This window comes from Notothenia rossii (genome assembly GCF_949606895.1).
Source record: "Notothenia rossii genome assembly, chromosome: 11".
In the NCBI taxonomy this organism is placed as follows: Eukaryota; Metazoa; Chordata; class Actinopteri; order Perciformes; family Nototheniidae; genus Notothenia; species Notothenia rossii.
The window spans coordinates 53,725,135-53,750,094 of record NC_136910.1 but is presented as its reverse complement, the minus strand read 5'-3'; the positions used below and the strand labels follow the sequence as shown (position 1 = coordinate 53,750,094).

Sequence of the window (24,960 nt, the reverse complement as noted above, 5' to 3'; positions counted from 1 at the left end):
CGGTCTGAAAACGTTTGCCATCATCCACAAATTCAAACGAGTACAGTGTCGCCCACTCGATGATGACCGGCGTTTCACCCCAGTGAACCCTAACCCTGACCTAATTTATAAAGGGGGGGCATTGATTAGTTGAATAATCAATAACTCGATTGACAGAGAAATAGTCGGCAACTTTTTGATAAAGGATAAATGTCCAAGTATTTTACATGTAAATGTAACGGTTCCCCAATATCAAAAGTAAGAATGTGTTTTATTTTTTCCTTACCCTAACCCTAATTGAACATGTTTGGACGTACACAAAAGGAAATTAAGAAATGATGATGTGCATTTCTCACTGAGGTTTTATAGACAAAATAGTCAATTAAGAAAATAAAGTGAATGGATAATGAAACATTTTGTAGTTTTACACCTAATTATTTTAAAATGGTCCTATAATCACAAAAGTCCCACACATACAGTATGCCAATGTAACAGCCCTATCTCTTATTCAGCAGAAATGTGACTCGCTAATGGAGGAAAAGTTAGACCCAGTCCATCACGGGAATAGAGGCCATCAGCGAGCCCTAAGAATGGCCTTTATCCCCCCCACACCCCCGATTTAAACACCTCATCAAGCCAGCCTTACACCTCCTACGGAAATAGACGCTCTCTATAGATAGTAAATAAAATAAACAGTTGTGTCTCCGTCTGCCTGGAAGATTTCTGGGCTATCAGCTGCTCCGGGGCAGCGGTTAAAGGGAATCACATGTTTGGCCTGACATGAGAAAGCTATGTCATATGAGCGGGAAGACGTTGAGAAATAAGTGCGAGAGAAGAGGGGTGACTGGTTGCACTGGTTGCCTTCCAGCTTGACTTCAACTCCCATCTTTGACCGGCTAAGTGAGGTAAAGAGAACCAGATCTTTATGAGAGGGTTTACTGAGTGTAAAATATTGGGTGTTGATAAGGCGCCATGAGAGCCTGAGAAAAAAGAACGGCAGAAAAGAAAAGAGCCTCGGTTTTATTTTTGGGATTAGTTTTCCCATCAATTTCACTCAAGTCTGTAAAAGGTCCATTAAGGCGAGTCGAGTAGAACAGCGACAGAGGGCAACCTGACATCCATCACCTCTGCTACTTCAGAGCCCCGCAACACACACCCCAAAAGAAAGCTAATGAAAGAAAGTTGGTGTGTGTTGGTGTGCACGCAAGCAAAGCGCCTTCTTTTGTGTACAATCCTATCAATGTCACAAAGGTTACGCTGCCTCAAGATAACCCGCGGAGATCGCCAAGTGCTCCGGTTGATTTTTTTTCACTCCTCTCTTTTTGTGATTAGGTGTCAGCAGAATTTCCTTGGTGCGCAGACGACGGCTTTCATGTCGGGGGGTTCTCATGGGCTCACGGCCTATCGAGCGGCCCATTCAAACACCGTGCAAAGCAAAGTACACAATGTCTGTTTGTAGTCTGGTCACACAGGCGTGAGTCCATATTTATCCGAGCACAATGAGGTTTACTTTCCGATTTTGGCTGGCGTTAAAAAACAGCTATTTTATTTATTTTATTTTCCCTTTCAGAAATCAAATTGCGAGAATGTGTAGACCCTGAGGAGTCAAAAGTGTAGCTGAATCTAAGGGCTTGAAATGGCAGCTTGAACATATTGGAGAGCAAACTGATAAAATCATAATCTTATTGTCTTTGAGCTCAACATCCCCTTATTGAAAACATATCTACATATTTTGGAAAGAGGAATGCAACAGAAAAAACGTTTAGTGTGTACAGATGTGGCAGGATTGGCCGTATGCTATTTGGAATTGATACAGTCTTGGAGATATTTTGTTTCCTCAGCCACCACTGTGGACTGTGGTTTTGGTTGGTATGTACTTTCTTTTTACATAAACTTGTCATTTAGTGCCGTAAACATCCTAAATAGACAAGTAGCTCCAAATGCAGGGCTCAGTATCCTTCATGCCTGCAGCTGATAATAATCACAGATCTTTTTTCCAGAATGTTTATTTTTCCTTAGTGCTTTAAAGTTTTATTGAACCCATGCTCAGCAAATAAAGATCTCACACATTTAAGAGTGTGTTGACAAGATTTATCGGTTGCAATCAATCAGCTTTCACGCAGGGGTGTTTCAAACTCCTTACAAAAGTATTCTGTTCTGACACTAAATTAGGATAAATGACCCGATACAAGAGGTGTAAAGTACTAGCTTCCTGTAGTAATGGGCAGGCTAATGTCCTAGGTATTTTGATATGTATTGTGTGAATAGGTAAGAAAGAAAGTAAGCTGAAAAGATACGCAGACAAATGTCCCTGGTCAACTTTTAGGGTACAAACAAAGTCCATCGGTTCCTCATTAATTTCAATGAGACTGCTCTGTTGGCACAATAAAGAATGCAGCACTGTCGTCAGCGATGTAGTGAAACCCGACTAACATTTGAATTGCAGTGTTGACCAGAATAACCTGCAAACACTGCTTTAATTTATCAGATGAAATGAGGATCATCATCTATTGTCGGAGTCGTCGGTAACGAAGCTCCATTGAATCATGAGCTAGTTTTATATGTAAACACTGAGAGGTCTGGAAAAATCACTTTTTCAAGTCGTAAAAGTGTTCCTCATAGGAGTACAAACTGCTGTAAAATGTGTTAGTGTTTGACGTACCTATTAACAGTACTTTCTGGTTTGTTTTTACACCAGTGCAAGCCATTATGGTTTTTTAATGCAGTGCCACTGTGGGTCGTAACACAGTCTCTCCCTTAGCATTGGTTGCATTCTGGATGAGGCCTTAAAATGTAAATGTGAACGTGATTTACCATGGGAACTGCGTAGCATTCTTCTTGTGTTGGAGGGCTGTGAAAGGAACCGGACTTGAGCCAGCTGAAAAGAACAGTGAGGTCTAACAGCCAAGGAGCGGCGGCAGTGAAGCTAAATTGAGAACGGCCATATAAATCTTGGCTTTTCAGCGAGCCACATCAACAGGCAACCTCACACACACATATTCAGATACATGCATGCACAGCTGATGTGTTAAAGGGGCCCTATTCTGCTCATTTTCAGGTTCATATTTGTATTCTGTGTCTCTACTGTGACACGTTTCTGTGCTTTGATGTTCAAAAAGCTCTTTATTTTTCTCATACTGCCTGTGCTACAGCACCTCTTTTCACCCTCTGTCTGAAACCAGAGCCAAGTCTGCTCTGATTGGTTAGATGCCCGGCTCTGCTGTGATTGGTCAACCACTTAGAGATGTCCCGCACCATCACGACGATGTGCTATAGCCAATAGAAGCGTGAGGGTTATGTAGTGATGTCACTCTGTTACAGAAGTACTCAAAGGTGCTTCAGGCAGTGGGGGGGGGGGAACACTTTTAGATTTTAGCCTTTGCAGACTATTTACATGCACACAAATGTATAACACACTACAGGAAACCCCTAAAAGCAGAATAGGGCCTCTTTAATGGTTCAACCAGGGCCAATTTGGTTCTAGGGTGCTCACACTGGACCTCCGAAGAAGAAGCTCTAGTTCAAACGAAGATGAGTTCATAAACCTCTTTACCACTGAAGGGTGGCCTGTAACTGAACACTAGCCTGCCAGATAGCCAGTGTGTTTGCAAGCTTGGTGAAATGTGTGTGTGCAAAAGAGAGAAAAGATGGAGTTGTTGGAAGACGGCAAGAGACAATGAGTATCAAGAAAGAGGGGGAAGTGTCAAATTCAAACCGCCTTCCTGTGGCTTATGCGCACCTTGAAATGTCAGAGAAAGTGAGGCAGGAAGGAGCACGGGTGACTGTGTGAGAGCAATAAGAGCAGTGAACGAGTGGAAATGAACTAGCAGAAGAGGAGACAGCAAAAGAATCTCACAGTTGGAAGACTACGCAGGATGTAGGCGGCGGGGAGGTGAGAGACAGACGGCGGGTGAAGTGAGGATGGAGGAAGCAGGGGGGAGAGAAAGGGGATTTCCTGGACTGTGATGTCACAGGGTGAAGGCCTCCGCTACAAAGCTGAACCCTGAGTGCCCGGGCCCTTCTGATCCTTATCGTGCCAGCGGTGCTACTACACAGATCCAGACAGCTTCTCACACAGTTTCAGCTTGACATTGGCTTTATTTATGTTGATGGGGAATACCATTTTTAACCAAACTTGGCTAAAGACAATCTTATAGTCCTATTCTTGTGTAAGATTTTCCGTACAGACAGTAAATACGAGCTGCTGAATGATACAAACCACAGTAGAAATGACCTTGTTGAGATGTGGTATTTTTTTTAAATGAGTCAACAAACTGGTGGCCAAAATAAAATAAAATAAATGTAATCCTAACACTTTAGGTGCAGCACAACGTCTTGGAACTAGAGGGTCACTTGGAGAGCGTGGACGTCCGCCAAGGCTGTTTCCATAAGTGAAAGATTATGGGTGTATCTGCCCTGTGATTGGGATCTACCCCAAAATGTAATATTATCTTTCTTGGCCCATGTTATACCCTTTCACCATGCGGCATGATAATCAAGACTGTCATTTTTCCAAAATCCTGCAGAGAAAAAAGCTGCCTTTTTTGTACCAAACTCTGCCAACATGGTGTGCAGCATTCACAAAGAGGAAACATGGAAACCATCCAAGAGAATAAACAGGCTCAGGTACTTTTGGGGCTCATTAAAGAGTTTAATGATGTTATACGCCCTTCATTAACATATTTGTGTGTTTTGTTCATCCGATTGGCAGCAGTGTGTGTTAGAAACTTCAACCTCTGCTACCGCTTGTTTGTTTATTTCCTTCTCTGGGTTTTTCCTGCATGCCGCGGCTCAGTCAGCACATACTAACTGTAGGCCAAGGCCAAACACCCGCAGGGAGTGACCCTGTCCTGCACACCGCCGCCTAACACATCACGCGGCTTCCTTCTGCCTCCCACTTAACCCTCACCACACACAAATATGCTTCCTGTTGCCGAAAAGACACGAAAAACGCCGAGACCAAATAAACATGGCGAGCTGGTAAGGAGATGAGAAAGAAATGTAGAACAAAAATGGTCAGAACGCCGAAGCCCGGCAGGCTGGAGCGATGTTGGCAATGCTCCAACACACACACACACACACACACACACACACACACACACACACACACACACACACACACACACACACACACACACACACACACACACACACACACACACACACACAGTCGGGTCTGCAGCAGAGCGAGGTGTCAGAGCCCGTTAGAGGCCTTTGGCTGGACACAGCCTCAGAACAAGCTGGACAAAAGCGTTGCCTGTCTCCCCTCATTAAGTGATTTAAGATCCCGTGTTCCCCCGACTCCTTTCATCGCCGTCCAAAGTGAACACACTCAAAAAAGCCCAACAAGGCTGCCAGGTCCGGCTGACATGAATGGGGTGAAGAGGGGCAGGAAAGCCAAATTCATGGCGGAGCACCGGGGTCTAAAGCCGAGCTATGCTAGCCATGCCTATTAGCTTGCGCGCAGATGGATGTTAAAGGGGGGGTAGTAGCTTGAATAAACCAGGGTACGACGGAGGCTTGGCCCACAATTGGGAAACAGCGGCCACTTAATCCATTAACAGTTCTTCCTCCACAGAAGAAGCAACGTTTTCCCATGAAGCAGAAATGTGCTGTTTCCACATTCCTGGCTAACAAGATGGCGCGATCCGGGGAGGTTGGGAGAAGACAGGGAGACGGAGGAGCTGGATGGAACATCAGAGCTCCATCCAAAATCAACCTCATGAGAGTTGAGTCATGTCATAATTATGAGTGATTAAAGCCCACGATCGTATATCACAGTTACCCAGATGTGCAATGAAAACTCCCATTTAGTGCCTGTGGTCCGGGTCGGGCTGGATTTGTCGGCGGCGGGGGAACGTATCAAAGGTTTGAGCAGCTGCTGCAAGACAAATCTCACTCTATGCAAGACATTTGGGTTTATTATAGAGCCCTTAAACTTTTTGTTCTGTTAACACAAGTGAAAAATCTACGTTTTCAAAGAGTTGTATGGAAATGAGAGTCAGAACATTGAAACGAGGCAGAACAAGGCCGTTTCAGGACAGATCCTATCCAAGGATTATGCATTTGCTGCAAAGAATCTCAAGTTGATTTTGAAATTCAAGCCATAAAATAGAAATAACTCGTTTTTAGAATGCCAGTAAATCAAAACAAGATGAATACAGGTAGTCTGCAATATTAGGTTAAAGGAAAATGATACTTGTATATATCAAATTCAGCCATTTTGTGCATAAAACACATCTGTTTACAAAATAAAAATGTTAAGGGCTAAATAATTGACAAAAAACTAGATTCGATTGAGTTTTTTGCATCTTTGTGTGTGTTTCTGGGTGAAAATACACACTCAGCTACACGAATAAACATACCACACACAGCTTCAATTAACACCTGAAAGGCAGCAGGGTCCTCTGGGTCATTATGTCATCTGTTAGCGCTTTCAGAAACGCCTTCTTAGATCCAGTACCCGAGCACGGTCTGCACTTAAAGGAGCGACTTTCTGCAGTGAAATGTGTTTGATGTCGGTCAACCTTTTGACCGATGCGACGTTCAGTGTGCCCCTAACTGAGCTGACGTCAGGAAACCTATCATTTCGACTGGTCTGATACCCCACAGCGCTGCATGAAAGAAATCTTTACCATAAAAGAGGCTAATTGGAGTGGTCTAAAGTGGACAGAGAATGCACTTTTTGGATGTCTAAGACGGGAGAAAAAAAGATCCTGTAAGCAGCCAAGGTCCAATTAGCGCGGTGTACGATGTGGGATCCAAACATTTGTTTACAAGAGAGGTTGTTTTTTCTCTCCGGGACAGGGTCTGATTCCACGGTGCCTCCACAACAGGGTGGGTGTGGCTACACCGCACAAACCTCGGGGCCTTTTGACATTACACTGCGTAACCATGAGGTCAGAGGAAGGCTCTTTCTTCCGAGGCACAAAGGAGTGATTTTTCACTCGCCCCGTGAGAACAGCGGCAAATAATGAACTCTCGGGCCCCCGGTATCACGTTCGGTTTCACACGCGTCAACTCCATTCTGGAGCGGAACAAAAGGGCAGTGGGAGAAACATTTGTGGGGAGGGAACAGCGAGCACAGGGCATGCCAAAAAGGGTGAGTTTGAATCATTTTAAGGCATTTTAATGGGAATGAGATTAGTAGGAAATTGCTGCTTTCGGACATACAGAGGAACAGGGACAATAAAGGGGGGTCTATAGAGAAGGCTTTGTTGAACATGCATATAGAAAATAAAGGTTGCACAAGCTAGAAAACATTGTCTAATATGATATTTTCCAACAGAAAATGGTCATATTGCATGTGTTTAAGCTCTTTATGGAATCATTTCCTTAGGGTTTGGGTTAGAGGTTTGGGTTTCTTTCTTTGAAGCTACACACTTTATTACAGGCAAACAAGAGCACCTACTCATTTTGTGTGTAGCAGATGCTACTGAGAAATAAAATACTCTCCTTGATACACGTTTAATCAATGGAATTTATTGCGCTCAAGACACGGCTGGGACTAAATCCCCCCGACTTTCCAGTTCTGAGACAGTGCTATAACCAGCACCAGCACTGAGCCACCCCGCTCTGTGTCATCTGCTCCGCTCAACTATAAAGCATTTGGGAACGGCCAGACGGATTAGGCTGCAGTTACCCTGACATGAAAAGCTGCACTTAATTCAAAAGCTCTCATGGCTGATTAATCACAAATTATGATCAAACATCTGACTTACAGGATAAACATATGACACTCTGCTCACAAGTCTGCATCTCTGTGTGTGTGTTTGCCAGAGTGCACGCATGCATGGCCTCTATATATGTGTGTGTGTGTGTGATCACGCTGTCTCCCCAAAGTCTGAAGACACATTTTCCACAGCAGATTAAATGTGTGTCTGCAGCCACAGAGCACACCGCCAAATTAAAGTCACCATCTCGCTGATATCCATCTGTGCAGCATCTGAGACTTTTAACTGTACGGGATCACAACCAAGAAGAAGAAGAAATGGCCCCTGCTAACTGAACAGGTCCAAATTCTGACTTGAGTCATTACTGTTGTATGGAGGCCACATGGAGGAAGTGACTTCAGCTCCAACCTGGCAGAGCGAAGGAGTCAGCTACGTGGAGACTTTTGAGGGAGAAGAACAAAGCTGTGAATTCTGAGAAGCTCTAATCGCCCCTTCTCATATCTGATAGCAGCAGGAGTTCAGCAGCTGGATGAAAAACATCTGGACACCGGGGTTAGCAACCGAATCCAAAGGCAACAAGGGGGCCCTGAATGTGCCAAAAACGTGAACTTTTTCTGGGTTCACCTGTTAATTTAGCGAATAAGATATCTAAGGATAATAGTATGAAAGGTATAAGACTGGATCGTGCTATAGCGTGCTAACTCGGCAAATATTGTGTACTTTCCGGGAGCTGCGTCAAATATTAAGGGTGCTTTTAAACACTATTGGATTTCTTGCTGGTATTTACATTTTTATTTGTAACACATTTTGGGAATAAAAGCTAATTTGGGGAAATTTAGCAAAGATGTTTTGGTTGAATACAAAAATGTGGAGTCTGTGTTGCTATCAAAAATGTATCTTTTATACAATATTTTACTTTTTGTATTAAAACAAATATATTTTCAGTGAATTTTGTTGTTCTGTAGCAAATTTGAAAGGGAGACTAATTTTATGAAACTTAATTTTTCGGCACTATACCAAATCTGGGGTACTTCTACAGCTATGTGCTAAAACATATTTGGAAAGAGCTTTTTGTGGGACATACATTCAATTATTTTTATTTTAACAAATGATGGAGCCGCTAAACAAAATGTACGAATTCTGACGCCGAACATTTTTTGGAATTATTACACAAAACACATTTCAAAAACACTAATTCAGATTATAGGATATATATTTTGGGATGATGACGGAAGCATTTTGGTGTCACTGCACCAAGTTTAAGGATCGTGTGGTAAAGAATGTGCAACAGTGACAAATTACAAATTGTATTGGACAGTACATACATTTTTGGGGATTAGCATGCAATTAAACATTTTTTTAAAAGATCGGGCCCTACATGCAAACGTTTTTATTTAACAAATGTTTATTCTATTTCTGTTATTTTTTATTTTATGATTATCGGAAATAGCTGTTTCGAGACAATACAGCAAATGTAGGTGACTGCACCATAACATATTTTGTATTCAATAATTGGAAATGTGCCGTGGTTTACAAAAACATTTTAGAATTAGAACAGATTTTTGACGTTGCTTTAAATATAAAACTGGAAAAATATTGTGATTATCTCAAAATAGTTACATTTCTTGACACTATAGCAAATTTAGGAAATGTATTTCACTGATATATTTTTTACTCATGCCAAGGACATTTCAAGGTCACTGTAACATATGTGTTGTACATAACACATATTTGGGTTATTTAAAATATTAACAAAGTACTTTTACAAGTTTCTGTAGTATCCCAATTAAAACATTTTGGAAGCAACATTTCGTAAAATAGTTTGTCGCATAACATCCAGTTTATTGCCTTTTCGAACAGCACAATATAAAACATTTAAATAATGAAATCAAACTGTTAAGGAGGCACAAACATAGACTTTGGAATATTGCGATGCATTTGATGATGATCGAAATTATCTTGGGAAGATTTTTAAGAAAGCACGAAAACACAATAATGGAAGTGTATGGCTAAGAGCCTATGTTTGTACTTACTGTAATTGTCATACAAACTGTTCAGAACGTCAACATAAAGAAGTTGGAGGGATTTGTCACAGGTTTTAAGTTATTGCTGGGGGACAAAAGTAAAGTAGAGGAAGAGTAAATAGAGAGGGAGGATTGAATAGCACTGGAAGAGATAATGAGGGACCGTGGAAGAGAGAAAGCAAACTCAGCTCCCTGTAACCTTCCTTCATTTATACTGAGTCTGCATTGCTCTGTGTGTGTGTGTGTGTGTGTGTGTGTGTGTGTGTGTGTGTGTGTGTGTGTGTGTGTGTGTATGTGTGCGTGCGTGTGTGTGTGTGTGTGTGTGTGTGTCCTTGCCACGATGAATAGACACCATACAGATAGTGATTAATTCAGATAGTTGTTGGCATTTCAGTTTACATCCCCCAGAATGCAGCAGGCTGTGGCAGCATGAATTCAACATGCTGCATTAAGGGCTTTGGTCCCTCCGGGCTAAAGGAATTCTGGGTTATTTCTACCCTGGTGTATCTGGCACAGTTTTGGTTATCTGTGCTCAACGGGCCAATGAGAGCACAGCTGCCACACGCCTCATTGGCTGCCGTGGGGTTATGGGTTAATCCTGATTGGTGATTTTCAGAGAGGACACACCCCTCGTTTCCCTCCTTTTTCTGGGGCGCTAATTTGCATATTATTCTTTTTTGCCTGCAGTGTGGAAGATTTGTAACCTAATTTTTGGACATTTTTGGCCCCAAATCACAACGACGCAAGCCCAGATGTAACTTCTCAGTTGGTGCTCAATCATTTCTCCGAAAAAACTCTAAATTCTACCAGGGGAACAATTATGAGAACCATTTTAATCAGCCAGAACCACTTTATAGTCATGCAGAGGCTTCACTTAACTTATGATAGTTCGTTAGACTGTTTGAAAATTAGGAAATAAGGTGATTTCTGATTGGAAAAGTGTATAAATGTGTCAAACACTGGTGCTGCATCACACCAGCACATGTCCCACTACGCTGCTGGGTTGCTGGGCAAAATTTAGAGCGGGCCTGCCTCCATACAGGAGTGGCTCGTGGATGGTAAACGCGAGTGACGTCTTAGCCGGCGTTCCTCAAACCCCCCCGTGTATCGCGTGTCTAGACCTCACCAGCACTTCTTCTGGAAGAACCATGTGACCCAGATGAGCCGTCACAGGACTTCAACATCCACACTTTTTCTACTTGGATCAATTCTTCATCCTATAGTCACACAGGGGGAAATAAGTGAAACTGAGGGAAGCTGACAGACTTGGACCCCAGCGCCATGTGTAGTGGAGGACACTCTAGATTAAAGAGATTAAACTCTGCTAATACCAAATCACTTTGATTTTCTTTCCCGGTTTTTTAAAGCCAGAAATATGCCTTAATTGCCTTCTTTCTTTTTTTTTATATGGCTGAACATTTTCATTTGAAATTTACAAACAATGGAATATGAAACACATTTACTGGGATGAGTTTTTTCCCCATTTTAACACCGTATTTAGGATTAAATTATATTTAAATGTAATTGTTTTGAATAGTTGTAACTGTAACGTCACACTACAGAAAAGTTGTAAGATACATTACAATTGTACATACTCGTTACAAATATACACAATATGATATTAAAAAAAGGCTTTAATGTATTTGAATTCCACGAAAAAATAAGTTAAGAAATATACTGCTTATGCTGAAAGAACAAAATAAAAAAAGAATCTGCTTTTTAAAAAAATGTGCACTTAGAAAAATATTTAGAGTCACTATAAATCCACTTTTTTTATAAAATTGTCTGTAAGTCTTGACCTAAATTGTACAAGACAAAGATAAAATTATTAAAAAGAATACTGATAACTCTCCGATTGAAATATCAAGCTATAAATTGAAAGATTTGTTTTTTTTACGTTTCATATGGATTTTCTAACAGCTGCCATAAAACCAAACTGTATAACAGACAGTCCAAAGTCGTTGGTAAAACATATTTAAAAAAAAAAAAAGTCCATTGAGGAACAGAAATATGATTAGTGAACTTTTGGTGAACATACTTTTGCTACTTGGAAAAGTCCACTAAAAGTTAATAGTCACCTCCATCCAGAGACAGAAATATGAGCAGCGAGCAATAAAGACTTCTGATGGAAACCTAAGCAGCCGGCACACTCAGGAAACAAATAAAACATCTTTATGAGCCGGTTTTATGATGTTAATCGGCACAGTCCCGGTCCAGTCGCCCTTTAAGTGCTGCAGGACAGGTCTGTGTTCAGGAGCCGACCTCAGCTACTGTCTTCCCCCCTCTCTGTTTTCATTACGCCGGCTGCTGGATAATTAAAAGAACACTTTCACCGCCTGCCAAATTACAATAAATTCCCATTAGTAGTGGCTAATGTACATTGTGCGTATTAAGACACGGAGTATAAAAACAAATGGATTAACAGCAAACACTGAATGAGGGAGTCATCAGGTCTGGGTGATAGGAAGTTATTTTGTCTGCGGCTTTCTGAGAGTGGACTGTAGAGAAAATGTACATTTGATCATTTACTTTGGTACAAAATATTTATTTTCCTAACGAAAAAAAGTTATGATAATCTGCTAAACGGTCAAATCGTCTCACTTTACAGCATAGATGATAATATAAAAAGCTTTTTGTCCAATTTAAAATATTTTATTTTGTGTTTTTCTGGACTTAACTCTCTTATTCCTTGTAACAGATGCTGATAAAGTACATTTTTAGTGAAAATAGTTGTTATTGATTAAAGATTTTTAAAGTTCAGCATGAGGTTTATTCAGTTTTTGCTTAATTTTATTTATTTATTTGCAGTGGTCTGTGTTGTAATCTTTAACAATTTGTTCCTTCTTTTTGATTATTTGCATTTTAAGAACAACATGAACACTTATATACATTAAATAACTACATAAAATGCACAAATCAGAAAGAAACTACATATTTCTACTGAAAAGTGAGCAGATCAGCTGCAGGTTGAAATTGGATTTGGTTAATCATTTTTTTTTTACATAAAGAACTAACTAATGGGCTTTTGTATTATTTTCCTTTTCAAATATAAAGTATTACTTGTGTAATATTTAGCATGTATCCTTTTTTCCTCTAATATTAATTTCAAACATAGCCTTTTATTTGCTTGAAAAACAAAAAATTGACTTTATGACATTAAAGACATTAAATCAGAGTGAAACTTCAGGGGACTTAGGGGGAAGGGTGAAACCCGTCCCGTCCGTGTCCTGCAGTCTCTTTGAAGCAGGACAGGACAGGTGACCTGGTCTCTTTTGTTGAACAGACAATACGGGCTTGTTGGGCCATTAGTTTCCCTTTGTAGCACCTCGTATAGGTGTGATATCCACCCTGTCATGGCAAGAATCCACTACAGGGACAAAGAAAGCCTTCTGAGGCCAAAGACACCCCCGAGGTGATTTACAACATTCCTTTCTAGCTAAAGAGGAATCTCCAGTAAAATAATTATCTTAACTTAACATCAGAATCAGATTTAAAACATCAAAAAAGAAGGAAAAGAGTCTGATTCATGAGAGCGTAGTACTCCACTCAGCTGCAGACATCTGATTGGCGGGAAGAGAAGCGCTCTGATTGGCTGAGACGCTGACATATTCAGTGTCGACTCAGCGCTGGGACCTGTTACGCCAGATGCCCTCCTCTCGTCCCCTTCAATGTTTGCAGCCCCACGCACGCGATCCCTCGCTCCGCTTGGCTGCACCCTCTCATCGCATTACTTCTGCTATTCTAACTCCTCCATCAATTATGCACTAGAATAACTCTGGGCCCTGCTGGGGCCAAGACATAAAAGGGGATCATCAGCAGCGAGCGCTCGCAGCGTCTGCCCAGCGTGTTCCCAGCATGCCGCGCTGCGAGCAGCGATACGAGCAGGGCCAGGTTGCCAGCTCCTAACGGGGCGGCACACATCGACGGGTTGGTGCAAAAACAAAATACATCACAGCGTGTGCAATATCAGCGTGTTAAGGGGGTCAATCAGTGCTGCACCTCCATGCAAAATGGCCGACTCAGCAAAGTCATAAAACTTTATTTAGGGATAATTAAATGTGTTTTTTCTTATTCATGATAGACTAACTTGTGACACATAATTTGCATAATTAAACATGTTTATTGATTTTTGGTTGGTTTGTTAAAAATCTGTGAAGAGAAAACTAGACGGCTTTACTTTTTTCAAGAATGACATCAATCTAAGCCAGAAAAGACAAAAATAACGCAGCAATTTTCCTAATAACTTCTGAAATTAGCTAAATGTACGTTTGAATAACTTTCATCTTGAATTTCTGATTTTTAACTCAAGTTTTCCAGTTTTATGATCAGAAAGTGATTTGAGATGATGGTAAAAAAAAATCGATATAAATTCCTGTAATAAATAAAATATTTAGCTTTTTTTCCCTTTTATTTTTACAGAACTGCTTCTTGTTTCGCCCGAAATGTAGCCTTGATTTTTCAACCTCGACACAAATGTTTAAAGATCCTTCAAATCTTCAGAATTTCTTCTAAATTCATATATTTTCCCACTAAAAACCCAAATAATGTTAACAAAAGTAAAAACTCTTCAAGCAGAATGAATACTTTGACTTGATTAGTATTTTTTTAGAATTGTTCATGTAATTATCTTGAAAGTCCATTGATGTAGATTTGTTAAATTTGTCTATAAGTAAAACATAGAATTACTTGAAAATATAAAGAAGTAAAAAGCCATTAGACTAGATATTAAAACAACTGTTTTTAAAAGCATACACGGTTAAAATATTTACATTTCCTTTATAGAATTTTCCCAATTTTAGATATTTCAGACTTCACCAACACTTTGGTTGAAATGTTTGACTTCAATTGAGTCCCTTATGTGTGTAGAAGGAGTTGTTCTCTTTACAGTAGTTGAGAGCCGGATCAGAAGAGATCAGATGATGCTCATGCGACGTCCCAGGATTCGTAACCTACTTTTTTTTTACTCTTGAAACAAAATGGAGTCGGATTTGGAAAATGGCTGCCTGGTTCTCCCCGCTCCGCCTCACAGCAGTGAAAAGGCGAGGAGGAGAAGTCAGCCACATCTGCGGAAAGTGCTCAGATCTTGGCAGTCCTGATTTCAATTAATGACCCTGCAACTCAAGTTGTGTTCGCGGATAAAACACCCAAAACTATTTAATCGCAGTCATTCATCACCAAAGAACGCAGGCCAGGAAAATAATTTGCGAAGGAAAACAACGTAATGTCGACCCCTCTATTAAAGTCGTGGCAGTCCTGACCTGGATTTTCTCCTGGTTGCGTGTGAAGGTTTGTCCAAGCTCTATCGTGAGATCACAAACAGCTTTTTTAATATTTCATGCGTCCCAAAGCACCAAGTGTGCTGAAATCAAACAGGAGGAAACACTTTGAGTCCCGGCGGACCAGAGAGCCACACGAAAGGTCTCGCAAAGTCACACCAAGTTCATGCAACAACAACCGTTCTCCACACGCAGATACATCACAATCGTCGTTTAATATTTTGCACCGCGGGAGGTTAGAAAACTCGTTGTGGTTTTGCTCCAAACTGGAATCAGATAAACCCACATACCGGAGTGACTACATGAGATGTTTGAACTGAGAAACAAAAGCAATTAAACGGCAACAAAAAACATATTTTGCTTCATCAGAGATGTTTCGGTTTGTCTTCGTGGCTGAAAGGAAATCTGTCAATCTCCTTGATTCACACACCCTTGACTGGAAAAGCAATGCACTCACACTTCAGCGTTGTCTAATTTCTTCCAAGATGAACAAAACGCTCAGAGTCAGCAGCCATTTATAATCAAGAAATATCGCCCTGACGACCAGGAACACATACTTTTAGTTTCGGGCCGGCCTCCAAAGCCGCACTGACCCAAATAGACACTTCCAGAACCATTTACTCAGAGGTTTGGCCCCCGCTGACAAAATTCGACAATTTGAGCCAATTGACATTTCAGCTGTAATCGTATACAATTCCAATCTTCAGACGTGCCAACTTTTTTATTACCTCCATTTGTCTTAGAGCAGAAGAGACAGTGTGTACTGACATCAGTTAACAAGTCAAACCACACATTTGAAAGAGATTTTAGTCCAAAATGAAGCCTTATAGTAGCTAATAGAGAGTTCTAGTCTTCTAGATTATCATTACATGTGAGAGAAATAACTGGGGACTCAAAAACGGAGTAGAACTTCTACACAACAAATAATATACTTATTTCTTTTAAAAGTCTGAAAAATAAAACTAGACTTGTCAGTGCGAATCTGTTTTCAATGTGTTTCTAGAAATACCTTGCAAGAAGCCCTTAACCCTAACCCTAACTCCAACCCTTGATGTTGAAACAAGTCAAAACTATGTTTGTACGTTCTAAAAACAGAAAAGACGACATTAAGACCATTCTTGGTAACATTTCGTTTTTTACAGTGCAGCCATTCAATAGCATACAACCAAGTATAAGACACACATTCCTTTGACTCTTGTTTCCACAACAGTCCATGAAAAGCTACGAAAAAACTGTGTTGTTGTTGAGGAACTATAAAGGGTCTGCAGCAGGGCCAGGCTCCCACCCTGCGCTCTTTGATACTGTGTGATGCCCTACAAACAGCAGCGGCGGCCTTGCCCTGTCTGTTCGCAGCTTAGTGGCTCTTTAGGACCTTTTTAGAAGCCGTTTTCAGAAGCTTTACCGCAGTCATTAGGAGCTAAGGCTGATTAATGTGAATGGTCAGGCAGGCCCTGGCTTTCTGAGGGGAGAACAGAGAGGGGTGAAGGGTCCCACAGGAAGTGTTTTGTGTCTCCACACAAAGGGAGGGCTGACCTCTTAAGCCCCTTAGAGCCTCTTTGCTAATACCCTCACCGGTGCCTACAAAGACACGGGGGATGCCATTTCACCACTCACATTTAAACAGCGTACACAAAAAAAAAGCCCCACTAAAGATTAAAACTGCAGAAAAGTGAAGCTCTGTGCAGCGGAGTGAGACTGCGAGATTAGGCCTGAAGAGTCTACCCCCCGCTAATCCATTGACTGCCGCGCATATCAAACACAGGATACTAAACTCACACAGCATCTCCTCTGGTCACAAGAGATCTTATCACTTTGGTCATAAAAGTTTTCTTAGCCAGTTCAGAAAGCTCCTTTCAACCTGTTTCAAGGAGTAGTGGATTTTCTAGATTCAAGTCAAATGTACCTTTTTTCTAGATAAAGTAATTCAGGATTGACTCTGGAAATTAGAATGTGATAATCAAAGGAAAAGGTTTTCTAAATAAATTAAAATGTAAGAATTGGATTTTGAGTGTTTTTTATCTGTTATTCATACAATTTCTCAGATTGAAATGGGATTTTTCTTGATTCTAGTGCAGAAATGTTTTAAAATATGTTTGTCTTCCAACATATTCACTCTAGAAAATTCTTGTAACAAGTTGGTTAAATCCAAACATTTATGACACATTGATTTCCTTAAGCGGATCAAATTGGCGAATTATTAAATTTAAATAATTCTCTATTTATCCGATGATCTATTCTTTCAAGATACCCAAAATATGTTCTAAAAAACATTCTTGAAGCTGGTTGACTTATTTTGAAAAGTACATATTTTCCGTAAATTAATATTTAGATTAAAATGTGTTTTTTATTCTAGTTCTGGGATTTCTGCTTTATTTTTAGTTTCAATACGCATATGTTTAGTCCTAAAAAAATGCTTGTTGATGGGCATGTTTAAGTATCATGCACACCGTTTGCAGAACTTTTCACTTCTGCTAAATAACATTTTCTAGATTCTAGATTTTAAATCAGTAATTTCCCTTCTTCGAACATACAGAGACTCATTACTAGGACATTCTTAACACAAATTAACGTATTAGAAACGTGTTGATCAAACTGAATGGGCAAATTATTTAACTTCAACTTCTAATTTGGTACATTTGAGTATTTTGAGTGAAATTGCAATAGTAGGCTTAATATTTGACTTAACATTATACCTTAATATTTATATTCTGACACACAGTTTTAGAAGATTGTTGAAGCTAATCGACTCCTAATCCAACCTGATTGAGGTTGTCATGATTTGCCAATGTGTTGTTCCTACTACAGAAAAACCAGAATGTTACAAATGTGCCCTACAAAACTGACAAAAGACATTTAAATCATTGTGATGAGCAATAAAAACTGCAGAACAGAAGACCAGCGGCAACTTGAAACACAGTGATTGTAATCTCAGTGCTTTTGTTGTGCCAGTTCTTCAGAGGAACATTGCCGTAAAGTAATAAAAGGTCCGTCCTTATTAGTAACCTCTCGTCACTAGTTCCTGTCAGTCAGGCGTCGGCAGCCTGAGGGCCTCGTCTTATTAGTCAGAGCGTAAAGGGCGGGCAGGGCATGTCCTCTCTGCAGGGCTAAGGTCGTAGAGAGCATGAGGAATGACGGGCGTCTCCACAGGACCACTTCCCCCCTCTGCACAAATGCAGCTGAGGGCTTATTAAGTGCATTTTGTAAGGTACCACTGATTAAAGAACACAGAGTGGTAGGAAACTGACATGATATGAGGAAGTGATTTCCTATCCCTGATGTGACGCTCTTTCATTTCAGGCTCTGAGAGACTGAAGTGCTGTCAGGAGGCTTAATGCTCCTGCACTTTGTAATAAAATGAAAGGTAAACCTCAGATAAGAAGCTTCTCATCCTCTGTTTATTGATACTTTCTGAGCCCTCTCTGCAGGAAATCACATTCTGTCAGATCTCTTTGATGCCTTTTGAGATTGACACTTCCTCAGGGTGGATACATTGGTTCTGACCCCACCCCAGGAGCCACACTGTTCCCCTGTCGTAGCCTCTGGCCTCTTATGAGGAAGTTTCTCTCACCCCCGCAACTGTATTGTCCCTCCCTGTTATAATCCCCCTGTCCCACCTCATATAACATATGCACACTCTCCACAAGCACCTCTCCTTCTCCCAGTCTGTCTCCCCGCACAGCTTAAAGCCGGCTATGGGCCACTGAGTACGAGCGGAAACAATGGCGTCCTTTCAGGGGCTCTGTGGCGGCGCTGGGAGAGGGCTGCGGTCCTGAGGCCCAGTCAATATTTGGACGTGGTTGCCTTTTTTTGTGTCCGTTTTTAATCCAAGCGGAACCAAGCGGCAGGGAGTCGGGAAAAGGCTGAGAGGGGAAAGCGAGGGTAAACACTGGGAACAATGCGAACGGGGCAACTCACAATGCCACTGGGAAACTATCACAACATCAGCTCGCCACCAAGAGCAAAATGGACCATTGTTTCTTTAAGTGGAGATTAAAAAGAGAGCAAGAGTAAGAAAAGCAAACAAGAGGAGAAATGTGTGCAAGTGGCAAGTCTTCTCAAATGTCTGAGGTTCTACTTCAAGTATGTCCAGAAACGGAGAGGGGTAACTAAGACAGTGTGGGTCATCAGAGAAGTCCGATTTAACACCCTGAAGCATGCCATGTCGGAAACTCAACCAGAACTTAAACTATAGTCTTCTCCCATGGGATAACAAGCATTCTATATAAATATCCTGTTTCACAAAGGCATCAAGAAAACGCTTAGTCGCTACTCTTTTTACTGAGATCAATTTTGTTGGTACTAGTTATAGGTTTCTGTCACTGCTGTCAATATTCTAGCTTAAGAATCAATCATTGTACCTTTGACCGTACATTAGAAAGGTCGTCCCTTGCAACACTGATACATTTTAGTCTTTAAGATCATTTTAGACCAATGTCCAACTTAATTAAGGAACCCTAACCCTAACTTTGGCAAAGCAGCCTTAATCTAAGGTCATATAAATGGCTTCAGTTTATAGTGCCAAGAAGTTTATTAGCAAAGAAGCTGGCCCAACCAGCCTGTTCCACTACGTCCTCGGTCCTGGAACAATCGGCCCGCCAGGCTTCAAATCTCTTTAAATGATAATACCCACGCTTATATCAAACATGCAAACAGGTCATTCTTTGATTGTCTTATGGAGAAATATGTTGCATCTGCTGGGGGAAGCTTTGGATGGGCATTATCAGGGATTAAAGGGAAACCCCTGGGGTGACAGTGAATCCTGGAATCCCTCTCTCCCCAGCTGTCAGCTCCTTAGTCCCACCCAATGAGGGTCTTTGATGACGAGGGGTATCAGTTTCCATGGCGTCGGAGACACAAACAGCTTGGGAGATTATGGACAGAGCCCGGCCCCCGATTCTCCGTTGATCCCACCTATCAGCAACAAATAAACACCTTGGGCCACGGCAACGGCTGCGTGCGGACCATATGGACCCGGGTGGGTTTTAATGAAGCAGCTAAATAGCTGGTGAGCTGGGAATTCACTAATAGCTCCTTGTCAGAGCAGCAGTAAATACCCCTCATACACTTATTCCATCGTTTGGTTCGCCGACACAGACGGAGAAGCTGACAAGAAACATCTGTGACTCATTTTTCTTACATGAGCTGTTCCACCACGAAATGCTACAGTTTTTATTTTATGGGTTTTGTCTCGGTGCCACTTTCTTTTAAAGCTTTCTTAATGCAGGCTTTATATGCTGTCACAAATGAATCTATTAATGGTGAATGCAGTTGTTAAAAGCTATGTATAGATCTAGATCTGCAGAATAAATTAACTATCTGTCGATAAACAGAAACATAATCCTGAAATAGGGTAGAAAATGACGTGAAATGTTGTTTTCAGCCTCAAATCTGTTATTTCTTCTGCTTTTTTTGCTTTGAATCAAATAAAAGTTATATTCCTGGGGTTTGGACGGACAAAACAAAGACGTTAAAAGACGTCTCTCACTATTTTCTGACACTTTATAGACCAATCAATCAATATATTGATCTTAAAAAATGACCAACGTGAGTTGCAGCCCTATTTTGATCACGCTAACAGGACAATTGTTTATTTAAATTCCTTTAATCTCTTCTTATAAGGCACACTATACATTGTTTATATAATTGTGAATTGCTTTAAAAGTACTTCATCATCATTGCTTTACTAAAACAGTTATTTATTAACATGAATAACTGAATCTGCATTAACTTTCATGAAGTAGAACATGTAACCAAGCGCTTCTTTGATTGATAAGTAAACGCTGTAGATGCTGCTAGCAATACCTTCTAGTACAGCCAGTACAAATGACTATTCACCATTCTTTGATCACAATATCTGAAACCTTTCAAGGTCTACGACTAAAAAGGAGTCACAAAACAGTTTTGTCACATACTCTACCGATGTTTGCGAAAATATATTTGAGTATATGCAAAGTAGGAGAGTTGTACAACTTTCCAAACCTGCATAGCAACTCAGCACACTTCAACTAATGGACTGACTCTAGAGTAGACTGAACAATGCAAGAGCTTTCACAGTGCAACAAATATATTTCACAGATAAATACCAAATGGCAAAATGATCTGAATCCCTTTTTCTTGTTTTGGCTTAAAAAACGCATTAAAATTGCATCAAAAAAAGCCACAAAGACTCCCTTTTTTAAAATCTAGATTCTTTCTAACAAGGCTCCGTGATACTGGAGTCGCATTTAATTTTATTAAGTAGCTTATACAAGCGCAGCGGCTTGCTGTCACTGTGGAAGCTTTTCAAACTGAACCATCCTCAAGGCTGTAAATCCCTCCTCCTCCTCCTGCGCTCAGAGTGCTGCTCTCCTGCACCTAATCTGCAACAAGCATCAGCGCAGGAAGATGTTTCCCTGAGATGTAAGCACAGCAAACATGGATGCACGTTTATCTAAATTACTATAAAAAATGCTGCCTTTAAGCCCCGTTTGAAACAATAGAAAACATGAAAATGACTTTGCCTTTCCATTTTTCACGATTCACTTCCCGTTTCAATTCCAGAGCTCCTGTAGGGGATTTCATGAATGGCTGAGTATGGACCGCTACTCCGGATGCCATTTTCTACACTTTGGTCAAATATGCAGCGGAGGAGGCAGAAGGGGGGGGGGGAGCTCATCTGGAAGTTGGGACTGTACCACAGCAGGATCCCAGTGCTCCAATGTTCTGTATGGTTACATTAAACAGCAGGGATGCCGGGGCCTGCATGCTTGTGTAGAATACTGTTATAGGTTCTGCTGCAGGTCAGGGGCCCCAGGCTTTAAGAGCGGCCCTGTCTTACATTATGCAGCCGGGGTCAGGTTTAGATTAAAGTCATGAATGAGAAAAGGAGACAGTCATTTAGAGTTACTCATTTATTTAGCCCCCATTCTGCGGAGACAAAGCCCAGGCGGGGTGCCTTGCCGGGGCCGTCACCGGGCCCCATGGCCGGCGGTACTGCCCCGGTTTTGACCCTGACAACGGTCCCCTCTGTGCTGCTTAACCCGCAACTCGCCTGGTTTCTACCAAGTGTGTGACCTCAGCATGTGTGGATCTCTCACAAGAGCGAGCGCCACGCTGGGCCTTGGCCGCGGCTGAAATACCCCTGTGTACCCCCTTATTGTTTGCCCCAGCGTGGGCCGGGAGGGGGTGGGGGGGGAGGTGGAGGGAGGGGGGGGTAACACTTGGATGGGGGGAAGGTGGGGGGGGGGGGTAACACTTGGATAGGGGGAAGCATGGCAGCCAAGAAACCAGACTTTGGGAACTGTGCGGAGGCCAAGAGAGAGAAAACCACCTGCGAGCGGTGGTGTAAAGTAACTAAGTGGATTTACTCACGTACGGTATTTAAGTATAAATGTGTGTACTTCTGCAGTATTTCAATTGTGTGCTACTTTGTACTTCTACTGCACTTCAATTCAGAGTTTAATCATGTCATTTTACTCCACTGCATTTATCTAATACATTAAGCTACTTTGCAGATTTGGATTAATGATGTGAAATATAATCAACACTTAAAAGCTACCCTGCAGTATACAACGTTATTACCTCCACCTTTACCAGCTTGTTCAGCACATTGCATACCTTATCAAATCAAAACATATCTATATTATTCTGAAATGGGCCAATATGCAGAATGAGTACTTATTTTGGTACTTTAAGTATATTTTTATGCTAATACTTTTCTACTTTTACTTGAGTAACATTTTGATTATAGGACTTTTACTTGTAACAGTATTCCCACTCTGGTGCTTCTACGTTTACTTAAGTACAAGATGTGAGTACTTTTTCCACATGCCTACAAGCCTGCGAGCGGGACAGAAAGCTGTTATCACACTCAGATATCCGTCTTTTGGCGGAGCAGGAACTCCAGCAGCCTATGAAGTCACCACCACAGCATTTACATTTGTATCAGCAACACTCAGTCAGTTCAGCAGACCAGTTTCTCGTCCCAGAGCAAATGCTGATACACAGTACATTTACATACTTTTTTGACTCATGCCGAAACTGAAGCCAGCTTAATGTCAGCGTGCAGTGAATGTATTCCTAATGAAACTAAGTGACACACTCATTATATCACTATGTGCTCAAGTGCCAAGATAGAGGCACTGAGTCACACGGGGAGCCGCCCTCAGGGGAAGTTTAGTATGTAAACTAGAAATACCAGGAGGCCACCGTTAGTTTTTAAGTCACCTAACACAACAAAATACACTTTCTGCTCACTTTATAAGCAAAGCAGCATGATAGTGTAATGAACTCTCTGCCACATAGGATGGATTTTCATTTGGCACAAAAACAACTGTCAATTATAATCGATGGCAGCAGACTGGAAGCGACTCAGCGTTATTCCAGCGCAGCTCAGCCGAATGCATCTCTGCCAGCTCCTGATATCTAATTTGCAACCGGAACGTGCCGCAAACACTGTACACAAACGCGTAATGGTGCGTAATAGCGGACAGCCTGTGTGGAAACGGCTCGTCCCTCTGTCAGGTGTGATTTATGCTGCTCGGTTCTCACAGTGTATTTCAAAGATTATTCAGATGTGGGGGTCTATCAAATAATCACGATAATCCATCAGCGAAGACCACAAATACAGGTTAAAGTCAAAAGGAAATATTAAGAAAGCATAATTGTCAACATTATGTCAGCCGAAGAGTAGTTCATGGAGGTTGTAATATAAAGCTAATGTTACATCTTGATATGCATGGTTGTACATTAGTCTAATAACACGTTTGTTTTTAAATTGTACAAATATTCCGTGAGGTTTGGTTTGGATGAATAAATGCGTCTCTTGCATCGTGTGTAGATCAGAGTGTACACACTGTTTATACAGTCACTCAACTATTGAACGACTGTAACCGGTTAGTGCAGCTTTAACCGGGGAGCGTGGTGCTTACCTGGGGTTGGTTCGGTTCCAGAAGACGGCGTATCGGTCGGACATCACCTTGGACGCCGGGTCCTGGCCGTCCACACACATCACTATGATGGTGAGGAGGAAGAGCATCATTTCCACCTGCGGCATATCTGCTCTGGAACTCCGGCGAAGCCAAAGTGATTCAGGGTTAAAGACTGGGATGGATGTGGGGGTGAAATGTTGTGATGAGAGTCCACGTTCTTATTCCCGCACAAATGTTGCTTCCTTGTTGGTTTTAGTAATAATTGTATGTATCTTTCGGTTCTTTTAAAAACAGCTTGCGTTTTGACAGTCAGATCATTGACTTTGCACAATATGATCACTCTTTAGTCGCTTGAATGAGAAACAGTTCTGGATAAACGCTGGAAATCCACAGTATAGATCTGCGTAAACTCAACTCCGCGAAAACAGTTTCTCCAAGTCGCTATCAATTTCCAAGACTGGAGGTAGGCTACGCAGTGGAAAAAATATAAAAGCCACAGAAATAAATGTTCCACAAGAGAGCAGAAAAGCAGTCGTTGTGCCGTCGCGCTTCCAGATCACGATCTCTGCTCCTGTTCTGTGAGTGAGAATCCCCGAAAGAAGAAGCCTCGAACCAGCAGCTCGAGCTCCGGCTGATCCCGCAGCTGTCCCGGTGCCTCTGTCTGTCCTGCCGAACGACCAGCACCGCGCACAGTGGATCAAACCTCCGCGCGTACACGCACACAATCTCCGGGTCAGATGTCCCCTGACGAGAGGCTCCGCAACATCACCAAGAGCTCCCGAGAAGCTGTTATCAATGAGGAGACACTGAGGCAAGTCTGCAGCGCTCCTGCGACCATGCTCTCCCAGACCAACCCCCCTTCTCTCGCCCCTCCGATCCCTCTCTCTCTCTCTCTCTCTCTCTCTCTCTCTCTCTCTCTCTCTCTCTCTCTCTCTCTCTCTCTCTCTCTCTCTCTCTCTCTCTCTCTCGCTCTCTCTCTCGCTCTCTCTCTCGCTCTCCTACTATGCCAGCCGGGGCACACTGTAAAATATATTCGCTTTTTTCCATGCTGGTGTTTTATCTCAGTAACTCTTGAACCGTATGGAGGCAAATTGAATAC

The 24,960-nt window shown here is 41.7% G+C and overlaps 1 protein-coding gene across 1 annotated transcript in view; it reads right to left on the bottom strand.

Annotated features, from left to right (window-relative positions):
* LOC307023453 (ephrin-A5b-like) overlaps window positions 1-24,729 on the bottom strand; it is a 68,751-nt gene extending 44,022 nt beyond the window's left edge. Inside the window, exon 1 of the mRNA XM_079656740.1 lies at window positions 23,862-24,729. Within this exon, the coding sequence (XP_079512866.1) occupies window positions 23,862-23,986 (125 nt within the window). The 5' untranslated portion in view covers window positions 23,987-24,729. The remainder of the gene's footprint in view (window positions 1-23,861) is intronic.
* Window positions 24,730-24,960: the final 231 nt, after the last annotated feature.